The sequence below is a fragment of the Leucopleurus acutus genome (genome assembly GCF_964270905.1).
Source record: "Leucopleurus acutus genome assembly, chromosome: 13".
Taxonomy (NCBI): Eukaryota; Metazoa; Chordata; class Mammalia; order Artiodactyla; family Delphinidae; genus Leucopleurus; species Leucopleurus acutus.
The window spans coordinates 17521791-17542343 of NC_139155.1; the positions used below are offsets into that span (position 1 = coordinate 17521791).

Below are 20553 nucleotides of genomic sequence, written 5' to 3' on the forward strand. Positions count from 1 at the left end.
TGAGGAGAGAACCGCCCTGGGAAAGAGGAGGTGCGACCCGACCACTTTGTTTTTATTACTGGGGGTAGAGGCTGAGGGTAGTGGGCAGAGGGGCTGGCCTGCAGTAGCCCTGGAGCTGTGTTTCCTTCTCCCACTTCCATTTCCTGTGGTCCTCACTGGTGTTAGGAGAGGTTGTCCTTCCCTTGCGCAAAGAACAGTAAAGATTTCTGCCTACTGGCCTCAGTGTGGGTCACAGACATTTCAACTCCTTCACAGAAATGAAAATACCTGGAGAATTGTTTGAAACCAACAAACATACAAAAAAATAATAATATGCATTCCACTATGGGGGAGATTGCACCCAACATTGTCTATGACAGCTCGCAGGGTGTCGTAACTGCCTCCCAGTAGGCTATACAGCTCTCTTTTAAGCCAGATGCTTCTGGGTAATGGGGCATGTATCAGTCTACTATTGCCACAATAAAGCTGTGTAACAAACTGCTCCAAAACTCAGAGGCAAAACACAATCATTTATTCTCACTCATGCATCTAGGAGTCAAGCTGGTGTGGGCTGGGTTCCCATGGGCTTGGCTCCAAGCTGCAGACTGGGTCCAGGTCATATTTCTATCACCTTCCTTGGACCAGTGGGCCAGTTGGGGTTCACTCTTCTCATGATGATGGTAGGAGCAAGAAAACAAACTCAACTGTACAAGTACAGTTTAAACCTTTGCTTGCATCACACCTGCCCACCTCCCATGGTCAGAGAAAATCCACATGGCCAAGCCCAACATGAATGAAGCAGCAAAGTACATTTCTCTCACACAGAAAAGGGAAGCATGTGTGAATATTTGAAGCAATAATCTAATTTGACACAAAGCACATGATTACACAGTGAACTCCACAGTTATGCACCCACTGTCACACTTCCTTCATTGAAAATGTGTTCCCTCGTTAGAGAAGATGCTGTGTACTGCGGAGATGGACATAGCATTCTCTAAGTCCGCAGATGCCAGGGCGGCAGGCAGGGAGGGTACAGCCACATGTTGACAACCACTCTACAGTTGACAGGCATATTGCTGCCTCCTCCAGGAGTTGAATGTAACCCACCAGCCACCAGCTGGACACCTGGTCCTCCCAAAGATTAGTGTCCTATCAGGTCCTCAAAGATGGCTTCTGCTGTTGTCAGGCTGGGTCCTCCGCAGTGGTAGTCAGGCAGCCAGATCAGCCTTGATGAAGGGCAGCCCATGCCATTGAACCCATGCATAGCCTCCATCCTGTTACTACGGCGACTTTGTATATGGTTTCTTTGAACAAGCACTGGGGGTCTTGGGCTGGGGGGGCTGTGAGTGGGAAAGGCCAACATCCACAGTTTACAAAGACCTCCTCTATACTGAATGCCTTCTCCTGGGTATTTACACAGGGCAAGATATCTTCACATTCTGGGCCCATGCAGAAAAATTCATCCACATACTTCCCCACCAGACTGCCATCCCTAATCTCTAATCTTGTTCTTTCCAAGTCTCTGATCAACTGGTCAACCCTTTAGCCAGTGTCCATCAGTCCCTCAGGCCATCTCCACTCATGTAAGAAGTGGAAAACCAGTCATCCACTCAATGTTCTAGCATCTGAGATGATTTCCCTTCGCCACTGTCTTTTCAGAGCTGCACCCAAGTGAGGCTGTAATACAATAGCTGCTCACGTCTGGCTCATGCCAGCATATTATGCAGGTGTCACAGACTGGACACGGGGAAATCCCCTGAGTCTGTACGTGTGGGTTGAGGAGTGGTCGAAGCAGGTGTTACGGGAATCTGTCATTTTCAGGCCCAGTCCTGTAGACCCACTTTCCTCTTTACAGTGGAATGTTTCTGTGTACATCCAATTTTATGGATCAGGTGAAACTAAATTCATGAAGGGTAGTTCAGATGACTGTTAGTGCCACCTGACAGGTCCTGTGGCCTTCAGTTGAAGGTGCAGCCAGCCTGCAATGAGGGAGCTAGGGGAATATGTACCCCTACTTCACTCCATCCTTGCCGGTGCTCCCCATTGGCTGCATCTGACCAGAAGCCAGAGATCCCACTGATGTGTCCACATAAGCCAGCCTCTGGGGGCTCAAAGCAGGATGAAGGGGAGAAATTCATTGGTTGGGCTGTGGTGTCAGCCTCTAGTATGGCCCCCAGTGACCTCCACCCCCTGGAATTCACCCCCCATGTAGTCCTCTCCCATATTATACTAGGGACGGTCTGTGTGACCAGTAACATATAGCGGAAATGATGAAATGTCATTCATTGGTTAGGTTATGAAAAGGCACTGCAGCTCGGGGTTTAGTTGTTGTGGCAGAGAGCTTCCTAAGATGGCCCCATGATCCCTGCCGCCTGGTATTCGTGCCCTGGTATAAAACCCTTTCTTTGAGTGTAGGCTGGACCAAGTGACTCGAATCTAATGAACAGAATATGGCAAAAGTGATGGGATACAAAGGACCGTGGCTTCCATCTTGCCTGCATGCTCTCCTTCCTGCTCGCTTGCTCTGATGAAGCAAGCGGCCCACCGGAAAGGCCCACGTGGCAAGGAGCTGAGGGAGACCTCTGGCCAAGAGCCAGCGAAGAACTGAGGCCCTCAGTCCAACAGCCTGTGAGGAACTGAATCCTGCCGACACCCACAGGAGTGTGTGGGAAAGCATCACCCAGGTGAGATTTACAAATCTTAGCCTGTGCTCACTTCAGCAGCTCATATACTAAAAGTGGAAGGATACAGAGATTAGCATGGCCCCCATGCAAAGATGGCACAGAAATGTGTGAAGCATTCCGTATTTTTGAGTAATCTTACATACAACTTTCAAAACAAATTGCTTAAAAAAAATCTTAAATTAGCCCCAGCTGACACCTCGATTGCAGTCTTTTGAGAGACGCAGAACCTGAGGTCCCACCTAGGCCTTGCCCAGATTCCTCCTGAGAAAACGACTGTTCCTTGGAGTTTGGGGGTAATCTATTACACAACATAGGCTCTCTCTCTCTCTCTCTCTCTCTCTCTCTCTCTCTCTCTCTCTCTCTCTCTCTCTCTCGAAAGAGAGAGAGAGAGAGAGAGAGAGAGAGACCACCTGAAATCACAGCCTTCTGCCAAGAGCCATGTGTGCGCCTGGCAGCAGATCCTCACCTAGTCAAGGCATCAGCTGACTGCAGCCCCTGCCCACAGCTTGATTCCGGAGAGACCCTGTGTCAGAACCCCTGGCTCCGCTACTCCCGAATGCCTGACCCTCAGAAACTATGTGAGGTAATGAATTTGCCTTGCAGCAATAGATAACTAACACATGAGCAAAGAGAAACCATTCAGCAAAGAGGAAAAGGGGAAAGTCCGTGAAACTGGGGGAAATATTCTTCAAGAAAAGTATCTGGTTCATATTTTTGAGAGACTCGGAACCTATGCACAGAGTTATTTTTAGAGTTTCTTTCATAACAAGAGTTTGTTTTCCTTTGATTCAGGGACAAACTCTGGTATTCCACTAAGCTGAGAATGATGACGTTACCTACCCTTTACTTAGTACCTACGACTGCTGGGCAGTGAACTTAATCAACTTTCACAAATAGGGAAATTGAAGCTCAGACGAGTTAGTTCATTTATCCCACGGCACACAGTAAAAGGCAGAACCAGAATTCCAACCAGGTTTGAAGCCCTAGTTCTTTTCACAACGTTATCACGGCCTCCGTAATAGTGACTCTTGTAACTTAAAATAAAAACACACCCTATAGTCCGAGTGACAAATACAAAAATACATTCATTCGTTCATTGAAGTTAGAAAGTTAAAACATCTTCATATTTCAAAGCAATTAGTGAATGGGAGACAGGACTACCCTTAGCTCTGTCCCTGACCCTTACCTCCACCCCCAGCTTGTGGCTGGAGCTCAATGTATTTGATGACGACGTTAATTCCACAAGCATTCCACAATCTGGGGATGTGAAACGCAATCCAGAATCCGGTTTCCGGAAGGGCCCTACTGTGCCCATAACGGGAGGTGGGGGGTGGCGCGGAACTGTAAGATTCAGCGGGAAAGTTAGGGAGACGCAGGCCTGGGGGATCGGGACTGCAGCGCCACCCGGATGTCAGGCAGCCAAGGAGTCCCAGGTGGTGCCCCCGGGCGCCCCCAGCTCACCAAGAGGGAGCGAGGGGAGCGGGGCGGAGCCACACCCGGAAGTTGCTTAGGCCCGGACCAAAGATGGCGGCTGCGGCGCCGCTCGCCCACGCTCCGTAACCTCCTGTAACCAATGGAGCCGCGACGCTCGGGTGACTTACTGCGACGACTTCTGCACGACATTATCTGATGCAACCTCCGAGTTGAGGAAGCCGCAGGTGCACTTTGCGGGTGATAAGGCGGCGGCGTGTTGGAGGTGATGTCCTTGGAGGTGACCAGGGCGACCGCGGGGATGGTGCTAGGTGAGTGAGGCTCGGGGACCCCGGGGTGTGTAAGTGGGGCGGCGCGGCGCTCCTGCTTGGGGCAGCAGCCTTGTTCCGGCCAAATACAGCTCTTACCCTGGTGCCTGGCGCAGACTGGGCGCCCCGCCGCTGTTTACGTGAATGGTGGGAGAGAGGAGGGGCTAGGACCCACCCTGGGTCCGCGCTCGCCGAGCAGGCCCGGCTTCCCTAGAGCCCTGGGTGCCCCGGCTGGGGTGGCGGCCGCTCCCGGCCCGGCCCCACTGCGAGAAATCCCGTGATTCAGCTGAGACGTAGGCAGAGCGAGGCATGGCCAGACCTCAGGGCAGACCCCAAATATGTGACTCTTCCAAGTGACTGGCAGGAAAGGACTTAAGAATGCGAATTCTTTTTCACATATCCTCACTTATATTGAGATTTCCTGGGAGACCATCTGGTGCAGTAGGAAAAGGAAGAGATTTAGGAGACCTGGATTGATGTCTCTGCTCGCTTACTCCTTGTGAGGCCTTCAGTTTGTTTAACTTCAGAGCTTTGGTTTCCTTTAAAGACCAGAGAAAACCGGTATTTATTTGATTTCTGTGCTCTAGCACCAGCATATCTGATTTATATATTTCATCCTCAGTACTTCAAGATGGGTATTGTTTTCCTCATTTTATAGGCTCAGAAACAAGCCCAGAAAGGTTAAGTGAATTCTCCAGGGTCACTCTGGCTTTTAAGGTACAACATCCAAGCTTCCAGTTTGGTCTGGCCAACTGAAAAGCCATTGCTTTGTTGTTGGGGATTCGAGTAGATAGAAGCAGTACCACAAATGAAAATGATCAGTTCCTTTTGAAAGCTAAATTTAACTAATCCCTTTTTATGGGATGGATGTCCTTGGATAGGGGAGTGGGAAAATAATTATAATTTCTTTCGAACCTTGATAATTTTTACCAATCAGATGCTTGTTCTGTTTACAAAGATAAAGAATGGATAAAGTAGCTGCAGTATGAGGTGACTGATAATTATTGGCCAAGTGAGTAACTTATTCTCTTTTTGTGAAACAGCAGAGCTGTATGTCTCAGACCGAGAGGGAAGTGATGCTACTGGTGATGGAACGAAGGAGAAACCTTTTAAAACAGGCCTTAAGGTAGTGCCTCTTTCTCATTAGGAAAACGACTTTGCATTTATTAATGACTCATGTCAGTTATTCTGTGACTTGTCAGGAGTTTTATTTAAAGCATTAGGTTTGAAGAGAACTTTCTGAGAAGGGCAAGTAAGGGGTATATACAGATATGTAGCTTTAAGGGTATTAGATGATCTACGTCTAAACTTTTTTTTTTTTTTTTTTTTTTGGCCGCGCCTCAAGGCTTGTGGGATCTTTAGTTCTCCGACCAGGGATTGAACCTGGGCCCTTGTCAGCAAAAGCGCTGAGTCCTAACCACTGGACCGTCCGGGAATTCCTCTTGAACATTTTTTTTTTTTTTTTTTTGCGGTACGCGGGCCTCTCACTGCTGTGGCCTCTCCCGTTGCGGAGCACAGGCTCCTGACACGCAGGCTCAGTGGCCATGGCTCACGGGCCCAGCCGCTCCGCGGCATGTGGGATCCTCCCGGACCGGGGCACGAACCCGTGTCGCCTGCATCGGCAGGCGGACTCTCAACCACTGTGCCACCAGGGAAGCCCTCCCCTTGAACATTTTTAATAGGTATCTTCTTTTCTTACCATACGGCATCGCATCTCGGAATTTTTCTCTCCAGTGAGTCAGTTGGCCAGTTTTTTAATTCTTGTAGAACTAAACATCATCTTCCCGTAGTCATCTGAGTTTATGCTCACATTTCTTCCAAACTGACTCCCAAGAGTTCTCTCGGTGAATTTACCACTCGAATCCCAATGTGATCTTGAGCCTTGAGACTCAAAGACCTGATTTATATCAGTACCAAGAACAGAGCAGACACTCATGAACTCAGGAGTCTGGAGCCTAAAGCCAGGATGCTAATTTAACAATATATTATTGTTTCTCAGGGTGTAGAATCCTCCTGTGAGTTTAGCATATTCTCTTTAAGCAGACTTACATGGAAAGCCAAATACAGTTCAGATGGGTTCTTCAAGAGCTTCGACTCAGGATTGAGTAGGTACCTGATGGCATTGGGTTACGGTGTGGGCCAAGAAGACATCCCTCTGCAAGTAGCCGTGGGCTTGCCTGTAGACTGGAATGGCTACAGCTGCTACATAAGGAATTTGATTAAAGCCCTCTCCCAGGACAGCACCAGGAAGCGCACTGCCCTGACACTTCTTTCTGTGTATCTGTGTCTGGCCAATCCCCCTTCTTGTGAGCTTTGTTACAGTATTCAGTTAGGTTATTATCAAGTGTTCCTGTCCTGGGACCATTCTCTCCTCTTTTAGCTCATACTCTGGTTATGTTTTGGTGTGTCAACCATGGGTCTTAATTTTTTAACTCTTAGAGGGAAATCTTTCTCATTTTGGATTGTTGGGGTGATTCCTGTGGCTGCCCAGAACTGACAGTAGTGTTTAGATGAATGTTTGCAAAATGTCGCTGTTAGCAGAAGTGTGCCATTCTGATTTGGAGAATCACAGTTTGACTCTTTCAATATCACTGATTAACAAAGGAGGGATCAGTACAGACTGTCAGGTAGTAAATGAATTCTTAGTGATTTACAAACATCCTTACAAAGTCTAATTGTTAAAAGGAGGAACTGAACTCTCCTGGATGTTTCCAAAAGATCCAGGTTCCCTCCTCCTCTGTAGCAATAATTGAGTTGAGACTAGTGTTAAATCAAGATGAAAAGTATTTTTCAGGTTTGGAAACTAGATCTTAAGAAAAGGTCAGTTTTCATAAGCTTCAGATCTTACACGAGAGACAGTCATTCATTGCATTTCTTGGTTGATGATAACTTAGGAGAAAATTTGAAGGAATATTTGAAGCAGTTAATAAAACACTTATCTTTTACATACTTTCAACTATCTATTTTTTTAAAAAACGAATACAAACTATAATATATTAAATGATAATATTGATGTCTGATATGTCCCAGTATTGGTGAAAAGAGGTACATACATTCTACACACAGGAATTTTTCCAATTAAATGAAACTTAGCCTTCTGTGTACCTAACCACTATGCTCTTGAGAGAGTTTCAGAAATGACTTCCCTGGTTTCTTCGCGAGGATTAATCGTCTGGATGTGCCCTGCAGTTGGCCTTTGCCATCAGCTGTCTCTTCTGTTGTTGTCAGCCTACCTCCTGTCGGTCCCCAGGGCCACTTAAAATCTGTTGTTTCTAGTCCACATGGGAAACTATATACTATGTAACCGGACTTGCTAGAATTGTTTGGGAAAGGACATTCTACCTTAAGCAGAATGTTCTTTGAATGTTCCGCCATTCCTTTTGTCGACATTGACCTTTGCCTGGTGGGGTCTTACGCTTTCTTCTGGGCTCTCGATTATTTTCTAGGTGATCAAAGTTACCTCATAATTCAGGTGTTATTTTGATTTTAAACATTGTACAATGTTAAAGAAATGTCCTTTTTCCTTGTCCCTCCCTCCCCAAGGCTTTGATGACAGTTGGAAAAGAACCCTTTCCTACCATCTACGTAGATTCACAAAAAGAAAACGAGGTAGGGTGAACCCAAAGCTTTACAGAATTAGATTTTGTGAAGAAACCTTCATTAGAATACAGTGGTCTTAAGAACATTAAATATCTGTTTATCCCTCCAGAGGTGGGATGTTATTTCTAAGTCACAGATGAAGAACATTAGAAAACTGTGGCACAGAGAACAGATGAAGAGTGAATCCCGGGAAAAGAAAGAGGTGAGCAGTAGATTTGCTCTGTGAACGTTTTTCAAGTTGGGACACCAGAAGCCATGTTAACAAATTGCCTGGTTATTAAAACTAGGCAGAAGACACTTTACGAAGAGAGAAGAACCTGGAGGAAGCAAAGAAGATTACCATTAAAAACGACCCAAGTCTTCCAGAGCCAAGTTGCGTAAGTGTGATGTGTATCGTTTCAAATATCATGGACTCACGGGGTCAAACTATTATTTCTGTGTCTGAGGGGCATGCCACGTGCTTTGTTCCTTTGCACTGTTTGTCCCTTCTTTTCTTTCAAAAGGGAGAGCGCGCAATAATGTTTGAGAGTTACGAGGCTGGTCCTCGCGGGCTCCTTTTTTGATAGAATTTAGTAATTGCGCGTTGAACGAATTCTGTCCCGACTAAGCCGGCAGCCCTGGAATCCAGGCGGGGCGGGCTGCGCGGTCTCAGACGAGCGATTCTACCCTCCCCTGGGTGTCAGTTTCCTCACAGTAAAAAGAAGAGGTTGAAATCCAAGATTTTCATGATTTCTTAAATAAAGACAAAGTTTTTGAAATTTGATTATGTCTATATTCTTTCTAGACCAGAATGCTGGACTGTGAATGGACATGGTTAGAATTCGAACGGTTCTTACTGCTGCTGGATTGCCATTGTTTTCTTGCTTCCTCAGTGAGGAAGCTGTTTTCTTGGCCACACCCTGCAACCCCTTCCTCCCCTCCCCTCTCTCGTCCATCCCTCAGAGGAAAAGCCAGCCTCAGTAGCTTCCACCACCCAGGGTGGTGGGAGGGATGGTGAGGTCAGGGAGAGGGCTCTGCGTGGACTAGGCTTGTTGCTATTGTGAATTCATTGATTTTATATAACAGTATCTGAAGTTCTGATTGTTTCGCTGACAGTTTTGCACTAAGAGAAAGAAGACTTGGATTTTTTTTTTTTTTTAACCCCTCCAGTGTGGTGAAATTTTTTGGCTCTGACCTGTAGTAGAGTGACTGTCAGAAGTTTTACACCACTTGTGAATTTTTAACACTTTTCTGCCATCTATCTAATATTCGTGACAAAGTCGGTATGTGATAAATGACATGCTGGGTCAAATGTTTTTTATTTTAACTTGACAGGTGAAGATTCATGAATTAGAAGGATATAGAGGCCAAAGAGTAAAGGTATTTGGCTGGGTCCACAGGCTGCGTAGGCAAGGTAACTGGCATAGCTGTCCTTTTCTCTCTTTAATTTTCAATATCCCTGCTCTTAGATGATGAAGAACATTAAAAAAAAAACATTTACTTGGGGGTATTTTTGTTTGAGAGTGCTAGCTTTTTAAAGGAAGTACTAATTTGTATCCTAACTTGGTTCTTATTTAATATGACAATTGAAAGTTTAAAAATTATTTAAATGGTACTTAGCTGTAAGCAGTCACAGTGATCAGGAGGTATCCAGGAAATATTTGTCTAATTGAATTGAATTCTTTAAGGAAAGCAGGGGGTATATTACCGGAAGTGCAGAACCAAATCTGAAACTTACTGATGGCAGTGATATTGATTTTTATAATTAGTATATTTGTCCTGGGTCGTGATGTTTTGCTTTCTCTTTCTGCTTTTATTGTTTTACTACATGTCTTTTATTGTAAGTGGTTGTCAAGTCCTTCGCAAAAAGAAAGGGGGCATAAAAAACCAAGAGTGCTTCCGTGCAGCAGTATATATCACCCCCCGCTGAAGGCGCTTTGCTAGGTATTGCAGGGGACTCAACGGTGAATAAGACTTAATCCCTCGACTCACATGCTTACTGTCTTGCTTTCCCGTGATCATGTGGGTCAGGAGGCTCACATAGGGTTTAAAAGTATGAAGGGTTTGAAACATGAAGAAGGCAAAATACTTTCCAGATACTGAGTAGTGATATTACTGGTGAACCCTTCAGAGGAATGGGGCCATGTGGGAGGTTTGAACTTTCAACATTTAACCTTGGAGGTTCCTTTACATAAGAATAAATTATGAGAAAGTGCTTCCAAGTGCCTCTCGAACAATCTAGCTAAACTTTTCTTTCCCGTTTTTAGGAAAGAATTTAATGTTTCTGGTGTTGCGGGATGGTACAGGTTATCTCCAGTGTGTCTTGTCAGATGATTTGGTAAATATTTTCATATTTACGATGAAAAGTCAGTTTTTTTCAATAGGTTACTTTATTGTTAGTTTTGGGAATCTTAGGGTCTGTACTTATTTTAACTGTTATTGTGGGAAATTTCCAACATCTCAAAAATAGAACAGTAGGAAGAAACCTCACATGCTCATCACTCAGCTTCAGTAACATCTTAGTTGAGCTGCTGTAACTAAGTACCATAAACTGGATGGCTTGTGAACAACAGAAGTTTATTCCTCATGGTTCTAGTGGCTGGAAGTCCATATCAGGGTGCCGGCATGGTCAAGTTCTGGTGAGGGCCCTTTTCTGGGCTGCAGACTACCCACTTCCCGTTGTGTGCTCATCCTCACATAGCAGAGAGCAGAGAAGGGTTTCGACATATGAATTTGCAGCAGATACACGTTAAGTCCGTAACAAGTAATGATTAATATTTGGCCAGTTCTGGTTTACTGCTCTCCCCTTTTACCTCCCAGACATCATATTTCATATAAACATACTTGCATATGCATCACCAAGAAGAAATATTTTTAATATAACCGCAGTACCATTATCACACACCCCCAAAATTAGCACAACTCCTAAATATCCAGCCAGATTCTCCCAATTGATTCATGATGTCGTTTTTACAGTTGGTTGGTTTGAATGAGGATCCAGACAAGATCTACATGTTGCATTTAGTTGATATGGCTCTGAAATCACTCTTAATCTATAACAGATCTCCCTTTTCATTCTCTTTTCTCCACCCCACTCCCCCTTGCCATTTATTGGAAAAAGTCTGGTCATTGGTCCTGTGGGACTTCTCACATTCTGGATTTGGTTGATTGCATCATAAGGTGTATTTTAACATGTTCCTCTATCCTTTGTATTTCTTACAAGCTGGAGGTTAGCTCTGGTCAGATTCAGGTTCTGCTGCTGCTGCTTCTTGATATAACTACTTCATGGACAAAGCTGTATTCTTCCAATGACATCACATCATGAAGCACATAATTCTGATTGTCTTTATGATTAGTGCGTTCAGATGTTGATGGCCTGATCCCTCCTTTATAAAGTTTTCCATCACTTGTCTCCTAATGATTTTAGCCAGTATTGATTATCATAGTCTAAGTGAACTCCCTGTATTATTTTAATAGTCTAAATTTTAAAGAAAAAGCGAAACAAACTTTCCAGATACTTTTGAGAGATATGGACTAGTGTTATTTATGCATGTGCATGTATGTAAAGTATGCATTTACATACATATGTGTGTATCTGTATATAGATGAATGTTTGATGGCTGTCTTATTTTACTAGTTTTGGACGAGAGAACTTGTTTGTAAGTAATTCCCTTTGCTTTCTATATGGTAGACTATTTTAAATGTAAATGTGAGTAACTGAATTTGAACTTGATCTTCTTACAGTGTCAGTGTTACAATGGAGTAGTCTTGTCCACTGAGAGTAGTGTCGCAGTGTATGGAATGCTAAATCTTACCCCAAAGGGCAAGCAGGTGAGTGCGCTGAGTTCCTCACTAAGAGAAGAGTTGTGTACTTGTTTGTTTTCCAGTGTCTTTATTTGTATTGATACTTTTGGTATTTGGCATATAACTAGACAAATGTGATGCACTTGGTAAATTTAGAATGCCTTTTCCTGTCCTGGTGAGATATGTATACTGTACAGCTTGTGTGCTCTTGTAACGATCTCAGGGATTTTCAACCTAAGGAATTCCTGAACAAACTTCATGGGTGAGAACAATTTGCTGTGTGTGTGTGAATAATTTTTCAGCTAAGTGGAAATGAAAATTTAGTCTACCAAAAGTTTTTCAGGAAAGAACAGTGATCTAAATCTGAAACTTTGGGGATTTCCCTGGTGGTCCAGTGGTCAGGACTCCTCGCTCCCAATGCAGGAGGCCCAGGTTCGATCCCTGGTTAAGGAACTAGATCCCACATGCTGCAACGAAGACCCGGCACAGCCGAATAAATATTTAATAAATAAAATAAATCTGAAACTTTTAAAATAGAATTTGAAAGCCTCTTTTTAAAAAACTTAAAGCTAGGCTTGATAGTCAGAGAGTTGTTTGTTCCCCAGCCAACAGGCATGTAACCTATACCAGTTAGAGTTACTTGTTGGTAATTATTGACCAAGTAGCAGTTGTGGTTATATTTGTTTGTTGGGAAAGAAAACAAACAAACGTGACATATCAGCCACCAGAGGGAGCCCATAGTGTCCTCCTGATAGACTAGAAATACTGATAAAAGAGAGTCTCCCAGAGTCTATGTGAAGAACCTATGTTAAGAGTGAATATCTGGTTCAAGTTTACTGAATTTTCCTTGAAAGTAATGTGATTGCAAAATGGAATGGTTTTTGTGATATTACGTGCTGTCCAGTGTTTGGTACCAAGATAGCTATATATTTCATACTGTGTGGCTTCTAAAATGTAATGCTTTCAATGGAATTATTAGGGAGAATTTGAATTTTTACTATATATATATATATATATATATATATATATATGTGTGTGTGTGTGTGTTCCAAAGAGAAACACCTTTTAGTAAAACCTTTGTATTTAAGGAGTTTTTCAATGTGTGTATTATGTTACTTTTAAATTATTGGGCAAAGGCTAGAAAGATATACCAAAATGTTGACAATAGTTAGTGGTTACTCCAAGTCGTGGGATTATAGTTTATCTTATTTTCTGGTTTGTGCTTTTCTATTTTTTAAAAATTGTGTACGTGTGTTTAGTCTGAAAGAAATATTAAATAAATATAAAATTCAATTATCGGGTCTTCGTTGTTAGAAGGGTAGGCTAATAATGATAAGCTTCTTAGAAATATGAGCTTACTAAAAACTTTTATATAAATTAGAATCTTTCCTACTGTGAATTTTCTGTTTCCTTCTCCCTCCCGACCCCTCTTTAAAAAATGCAGGCTCCAGGGGGCCACGAGCTGAATTGCGACTTCTGGGAATTGATCGGGTTGGCCCCCGCTGGAGGTGCTGATAACTTAATCAACGAGGAGTCTGACGTTGACGTCCAGCTCAACAACAGACACATGATGATCCGGGGAGAAAACATGTCCAAAATCCTAAAAGCGCGTTCTGTGGTCACCAGATGCTTTAGAGATCACTTCTTCGATAGGGGGTACTGCGAAGTAAGTACGCGTTCATCATCCTTTGCAAACAGTGCCTCTTGGCAGTTTTGAACTTAAACAGTGGTGCTCATAGAAGTCCTTTATTTACTCCTTTCCGCCTGAATAGATCAGTCCTCCAACGTTAGTGCAAACACAAGTGGAAGGCGGTGCCACACTCTTCAAGCTGGACTATTTTGGGGAAGAGGCGTATCTGACTCAGTCCTCTCAGCTGTACCTGGAGACGTGCATTCCAGCTCTGGGAGATGTTTTTTGTATCGCACAGTCATACAGGGCAGAACAATCCAGAACACGAAGGCACCTGGCTGAGTACATAATTGTCATTTTGTTTTTATTTAAAAATAATTTTTTTTTTAAGAAAATATGTTTAGAGAAGCAATCTTGATGTAGGTAAATGATGTCTGTGTAAAAACCTCTGATGTATTAAGAGGCTATATGAAGGGCAGTTGAATAAATTAATGGAAACTGTCTAAGAAGTTTTGCCTCTTAGGCCATAACTCACTAAGGTCTGTTCATTCACTTTGTCTTGATCCTTTATGTGTTGAGGAATAAACAAGAAATGACTATTAAGGTGGAAAGGAAGGCGGGTGGGCTGAAACTACTCTGGAGAGTTGGGAGTTGATTAGCAGGGTGGGAGTTTTCCCTTTCTGGACAGTTTCCCAGCATTAAAACCCTTGCTTAAGAGAAACTTTGTGAAAAGAAGAGAGGCTCTGAGCTACTGTCTTGTTCCTCAGATACACTCACGTGGAAGCAGAGTGCCCTTTCCTGACCTTTGAGGAGCTCCTGAACCGATTGGAGGACTTGGTCTGTGACGTGGTCGATAGAGTCTTGAAATCACCCATAGCAAGCGTGGTGCATGACCTCAACCCGGTAGGTCTGCCATTGTGTGGAAACACAAAATTAGGATCCTGCTTCGGAAGGCGGTGAAGTCTTTTTTTTAGATTTTTAGGTTTTTTTCAATAGATTTTTTTTAGGTTTTTATAGATTTAATAGCTTTGAAGTAAATGATTAATATATATATATAGGTATAATTGATATATAACATTATATTAGTTTTAGGTGTACAGCATAATAATTTTATATATCTAAAACAATACAGAGTTATTAACTCTAGTTACCATGCTGTACATTACATCTTGTTAATGGAACTTACCTATTTTATAACTGGAAGTTTATACTTTTGGACTCCCTTCACTCATTTCCAGACTAATTTTTTTTTTTTTTTGGCCGTGCCACGTGGCTTGCGTGTCTTAGTTCCCCAACCAGGGATGGAACCCAGGCCCTCAGCAGTGAAAGTGTGGAGTCTTAACCGCTAGACTGCCAGGGAAGTCACCACATTGTTTTTAAGTCTGAAATAACATTTTATAATAATGATAAATAGTGTTTCTTAAAACAGAAACGTTAGTGTGAATGGTTTCTTTATATACACTGTATTTCTCCTTTCTGCTGTAGAACTTCAAGCCCCCCAAACGGCCTTTCAAACGGATGAACTATTCAGATGCTATTGTGTGGCTAAAAGAACACAATATAAAGAAAGAAGATGGAACTTTCTATGAATTTGGAGAGGTATGTATTCCTTTCTAGTCGTTGTTTCAAAGGTAGCCTTGTGCTTAAGTGGATTGCTACTTCCGGTTAATTAACGAGTAATGCAGACGGCATCTGCTGTTGTCAAATAAATGATAACCACGGACCCTCCTTCTTGGGGTTGTCTGAGGATCCATGGCTTAGTAGAGGTAGAGTAGACCTTAGAGCAGTGCCTTTTCTGTAGTGTTCAGTAAATATTAGCAAGTTTGTAGCCTTCCTTCACATCCCATCCTTTATCTGTTTCCTCTTCCATGATCACTCTGTGGTCTTGACTTACCAGCTCTAGCTATAATTCTCTAGACTGGCAGGATGCTTAAGAAAGTTATAAACTTTGAAATCACATGCAGAGTGTTGGTATGTGTATACATTTGTTTTGGTTTTCTAGAGAAACCATCTGGCTCTTTCAAAAAGGATTCCTCCCCCCAAAACAGTGAATTATAACTCCTTCACCTGGAGGCAATTCGAAGAAGAAAATCACCACTGACTAAAATGCAAAACCAAGAGAGGAGGCTTTGTTGGGGAAGGCGGCCCGGTGCCCCAGATACACTGAGCATGTCTGTCTTGCCCAGGACCACCCTCCCAGCATGTTTTGGGGGTATAGATTGTTAACATTATTCTAAGCCCTCTTCCCTGTGCATTTAACCACTCTTTACATAGTATTTGCAAATCTGTTTTACAGATGAAATGTGAGTAATAGCTGCTAACTAGAGTTTTCTTTCGTTTTTAGAAAGAATTTACAGAGGACAGACAGTGTACTGGCTCTATGTAAATTACTTTTATTGTATCATGAATTCAGTTGATGATGTATAATAACCAAATTCTGTGCTGAAAACCTGAGAACTGTTATCGCCCAGCACTCAGCAGAGTAGTGTGATTGAGCGGAAAGAGCCCAAGCTTTGGAGTAAGAAGCCCCCCAGGTGGGCTTTGCTCCCACCTCTGTCCTTATTGCTGGTTAACTTAAGGCCAGCGACCCCACTCTCTGGTTCCCTATCCCTGCCTTGGAGGTAACGTCCACCTTGCAAAGTTATGAGAACTTAATGAGCTAAATGCTTAGCAGGGCCGAGGTGCAGGAAGTCCTCCATGTGTGTCAGCGTTTCCTCTTTGTGTCAGTATCATCCCATACACATGAGGGCGCTAGAGTAGAGAAGAGGTCTTCAAACTTTTCGGAATGTGCAGTACGACCCCTTTCCCCCAGTTCAATTGTATGCAGGACTCTAGTATGTAAAGCGGTTACAGGCGGAGAGACCAGAGCTCTCCCACTCACCTCCCGTTTCCTCTCTAGACTTTAGACGACGCAGGGCTCCAGGGATGAGAGCTTGAAAACAGCTGTGCCAGGTGATGGCTAAGCTCCCTCTCAGTTTCTTACATTAAACAAATCAATGAGTCTTGTCCAATTCTCTCAATCTGTTTTTACTGGGACAAGAGTTTTCAGTTTTAACTTGAATTTATGTGTGGTTTACTGAAGGACGTTTGAGAGGGAAGCAGATTAACTTGATTCATCATCATCTAACCTGTCTTGGCTAACTGCTCCAGGTGTGGTTACACTTATAAACTTGACACTGGTTATTTGTCTTACGACTGTGCCTTACTGCCACTGAAGGCATGCAGATTTACTGTACCAGGAAAGAAGCAGAGAGAACAGGAGAGTTTAAAGATTGGTGTTATTAATAACGTACTCTGTGTAGATCACTGATGTTGTGGAGCATTCACTGATGATCTTATGCCTTGTGGGACTGAGTGGACTGCGTTTGCTTCAGACCTAGATAAGACTGGCCACTGGAAAAAAAAAACAACTGAGCAGTATCTGGGAGGTTGTTTGTTTTGTGTGTGTGTTTTCGTTCCTCAAGCAATATGGCACAGATATACTGCAGGAGGAGACAGATCTATTTACAGTTCATTTTGCAGAAATTGTCCCTAACACCCACGTGGTTATGGGTTATGGGTGGGTGTGTATTCTGGACTCCGTTGCATGAATAAGATGAAGGGCTGCTACTGGGTCAAAGAGCTGCTTCTGTCTCGTTGCCTTTCGAGTTGTAAATGTTAATGAAGTCTTGTTTAACCTCAGGATATCCCAGAAGCTCCTGAGAGACTGATGACAGACACCATTAATGAGCCCATCTTGCTGTGTCGATTTCCTGTGGAGATCAAGTCCTTCTATATGCAGCGATGTCCCGAGGATTCCCGCCTTACTGAATCTGTCAGTTTGGGATTCAAATAGTATTAGAGATTTTGCTTTTTAAAGGGGCGGGCACTGCCACTGGAATAAGATACAGCTCACAGCAAATATTTCATTATAAATCTACAGTACTTAAAGAAGTGTTTTTTGTCCTCTGATTGGGTTTAACCTATCTTGTTAATTATAGAATTTGAATAATAGCTGAATTATGCATGATCATTGTGCTCCTTTAGTTATAGGAGCTTAATTATGATTTTCATTTAAACTCTAGAGCAAAGCCGTGACTGAGAGCCTAGTAGTAACCGCATTTTATTTACTCATTTTTGAAAGGTCGACGTGTTGATGCCCAATGTCGGTGAGATTGTGGGAGGCTCGATGCGTATCTGGGATAATGAAGAGATACTGGCAGGTTATAAAAGAGAAGGAATTGACCCCACTCCCTATTACTGGTACACAGATCAGGTAAAAAGAAATTTTGTTAATCACTTTAAATTTTCTTCACTGTAATAGTTCTGTATAAATTGAAACTTTTAAAAGGGAAGTATTCAGGGTGATACTTTGAAATTTGAATGCGCTATATTCAGTTTCATGGTTATAATAATGTGGCATGGGAATACTGCTAGTTTTGTCTTTGGCCAATAATATGTTAACTTAATTTGAAAACCTATTAACTCCTGGCCTTGCTTGTAGCTACTGAATTTTTTAAAATGTCATTAGATGCTACCAGTATCTAGTCTTTCATTTTTTCTGCTAAACAGAGACATTAACTTAATTTAAAAGTTTGAAATCTCTTCTTTCCAGGGTGGCAAATCCTTGGTTTATTTTTCATACCAAATTATTTTTTCATATGTGGTCCATGAAGGAGTATAGATTAAGGGTTGAATTCTTTTTGTTGTTTTGTTTGTTGTTGTTTTCAATTAATTTTTATTGGCATATAGTCGCTTTACAATGTTGTGTTAGTTTCTGCTGTACAGCAAAGTGAATCAGCTATAAGGGGTTGAATTCTTAACCACAATAAGCTGACTCATTTTACAATAGAAAATTTTAACTATTTCAGACAAAATTTATTTTTTTAATTTTCTTTTTTGGCCATGCTGTGCAGCTTGCGGGATCTTAGTTCCCCGACCAGGGACTGAACCTGGGGCCATGGCAGTGAATGCGCAGAGTCCTAACCACTGGACCGCCAGGGAGACTCTGGACAAAATTTTAAACTGAGCATTTATTCCTCTCTATCGCTCTCCCTCTCTCTCTCTCTCTCCCTTTTTAAACAGAGAAAATATGGCACATGTCCACATGGAGGCTATGGCCTGGGCTTGGAACGATTCTTAACCTGGATTCTGGATAGATACCACATCCGAGATGTATGCTTATACCCTCGATTTGTCCAGCGCTGCAAGCCATAACCGATTCCTCCTGGAGATTTAAGCAAAGAACACGGTTCATGGAAGGAACAGGCTGCCTCTTTAAAAAAAAATAAAACAGCCAAAATCTTCCCTTTTTTATTCCACTGGGGTATATCCATTTCTGTTTTCTCTTTTTGTTTTTTATTTCTGCTACCGTGAAAAGCAATCCAAATCATTTGAATATCAAGTGACATTGATGGTGTCATTTTAAGAAAAAAAACCCATTACAAAGTTTGGGGGAAAATATGTGGCATGTAACTGCCGTCATGAGTATATTTCAGCATTTTATCCAATTTTAGGTTATAACCTTTGTGTCATATATACCACATATATGATTAGTTTTAACTTATAGTCTGAGACATTCCAGTAACTTAATCTTTCTGTTCTTTTAATTGTAACTGGAATTCTTTAATTTATATCATTTTATTGTATCAGTGAGTGAAAACACACACCGTGGGGAAAAATTGACAATATGCTGTAAAAATCTGCTAGTATTAGAACAGAGTATAAATCAGCAGTAGATACAGGAATGAAATGAATAGTCTTTTGCCTCAGTTGTTAATCTTTTCTAAATCTGATAGCTGCTTATATAATTCTAAAGCATACGAATTTATTTGGAAGAATTTGTGAAAGTGGAGTGGCCTTAAACAGTTTGAAGTAAGAGCAAGTTTTTTGTTTTTGGTTTTTGGCACCTCAGTAAACAGCATTCTTCCTAGCATTAGTTCAAACTAAAGAGGCAGGGTGATCTTCACTCTTCCCTGGCAGCTCCTAAGTAATTAAGAATAAATAAGTTCCAGGGCTTCCCTGGTGGCACAGTGGTTGAGTATCTGCCTGCCAATGCAGGGGACACGGGTTCGACCCCTGGTCCAGGAAGATCCCACATGCCTCAGAGCAACTAAGCCCATGTGCCACAACTACTGAGCCTGCACTCTGGAGCCCGTGAGCCACAACTACTGAAGCCCTCGTGCCTAGAGCCCGTGCTCTGCAGCAAGAGAAGCCACTGCAATGAGAAGCCCGTGCCCTGCAACCAGAGAAAGCCCACATGCAACAACGAAGACCCAATGCAGCCAAAAATAAATTTATTTTTTAAAAGTAAATAAATCAGTTCCAAAAGTATTTGCAGCTGGAATCTTCATGACAGCCCTGCATGGCTGTTGGAGTCACCCCACACTGTGTCTTTAGGTCTAATCTATGCTAACTTATTAACTTGCAGGCTTATTGAATGGCTTCATTTCAGATTTGGTTAATTTTCCCCAAAAATGCATGTCATGTATCCTCAATGAGCTGTATTCCCAGCAATCAATAAATGGATACATGTAAAAACTCTTTGCTGACTTAATTTTTTTAAGCTGATTGTCGCTGTTTCACATTAATTAGTTCATGCCTTTTGCATTTTTTTTTTAAATCTTTATATTTCATGATTTGTATATGTGAAACTAGATATTCCTGAATTTGGTAGGTATTAGTAAAAGTACATGGTAATGAATGGTAAGGAATGGTTTTTAAAAATTAGATGTGGGTCCTAGTTACATCATTTTTATCATCCTTTTTGTATTAATTTTGGACACATTAGATTATATCTTATTTTGCAGTTAAGTAAAATGACAGATGGAAATGGGACATTTGTAGTATATTTGGCCTCTATCTTTAAATGAAAAATACATGTAAGAATGGGAATGAGCTCTAACTGGATGCAACTAGGCAGTTCATTTGATCAGAATTTAGGTGACGAGGTTAGGCTCAATTAGATTAGATTTTAATTGTATAAATGGGCTAAAAGTTTTAAATACTGAGGGAGAGCTGTGGGATTAGGTGGAGATAACGGAGTCAAGATTGTGGTGACGTCAAACCAAGAACCCGAGCAGCGCACCTCACGCACGTGGACTCACATTCCCTTTTCTCTGGTTGTCCCTGTAATCTAAGCGTCACAGGCCCATCCCAT

General features: G+C 42.4%; 1 protein-coding gene across 2 annotated transcripts; it reads left to right on the forward strand.

Annotated features, from left to right (window-relative positions):
• Window positions 1–4253: 4253 nt before the first annotated feature.
• NARS1 (asparaginyl-tRNA synthetase 1) lies at window positions 4254–19900 on the forward strand. 2 transcript variants are annotated; one of them, XM_082853621.1, is made up of 15 exons: window positions 4254–4405; window positions 5446–5528; window positions 7946–8011; window positions 8112–8204; window positions 8290–8379; window positions 9317–9395; window positions 10249–10319; window positions 11726–11812; window positions 13230–13451; window positions 13558–13757; window positions 14183–14318; window positions 14901–15014; window positions 17098–17229; window positions 17539–17670; window positions 18480–19900. In XM_082853621.1, the coding sequence occupies exons 1-15, from the start codon at window positions 4363–4365 to the stop codon at window positions 18609–18611; spliced, it is 1680 nt and encodes a 559-aa protein (XP_082709747.1). In that variant the 5' UTR covers window positions 4254–4362; the 3' UTR covers window positions 18612–19900. The 2 variants fall into 2 exon arrangements, with proteins under 2 accessions (XP_082709747.1, XP_082709748.1); XM_082853622.1 differs by having other exon boundaries at window positions 4255–4405; window positions 5449–5528.
• The last annotated feature ends 653 nt before the right edge of the window (window positions 19901–20553 follow it).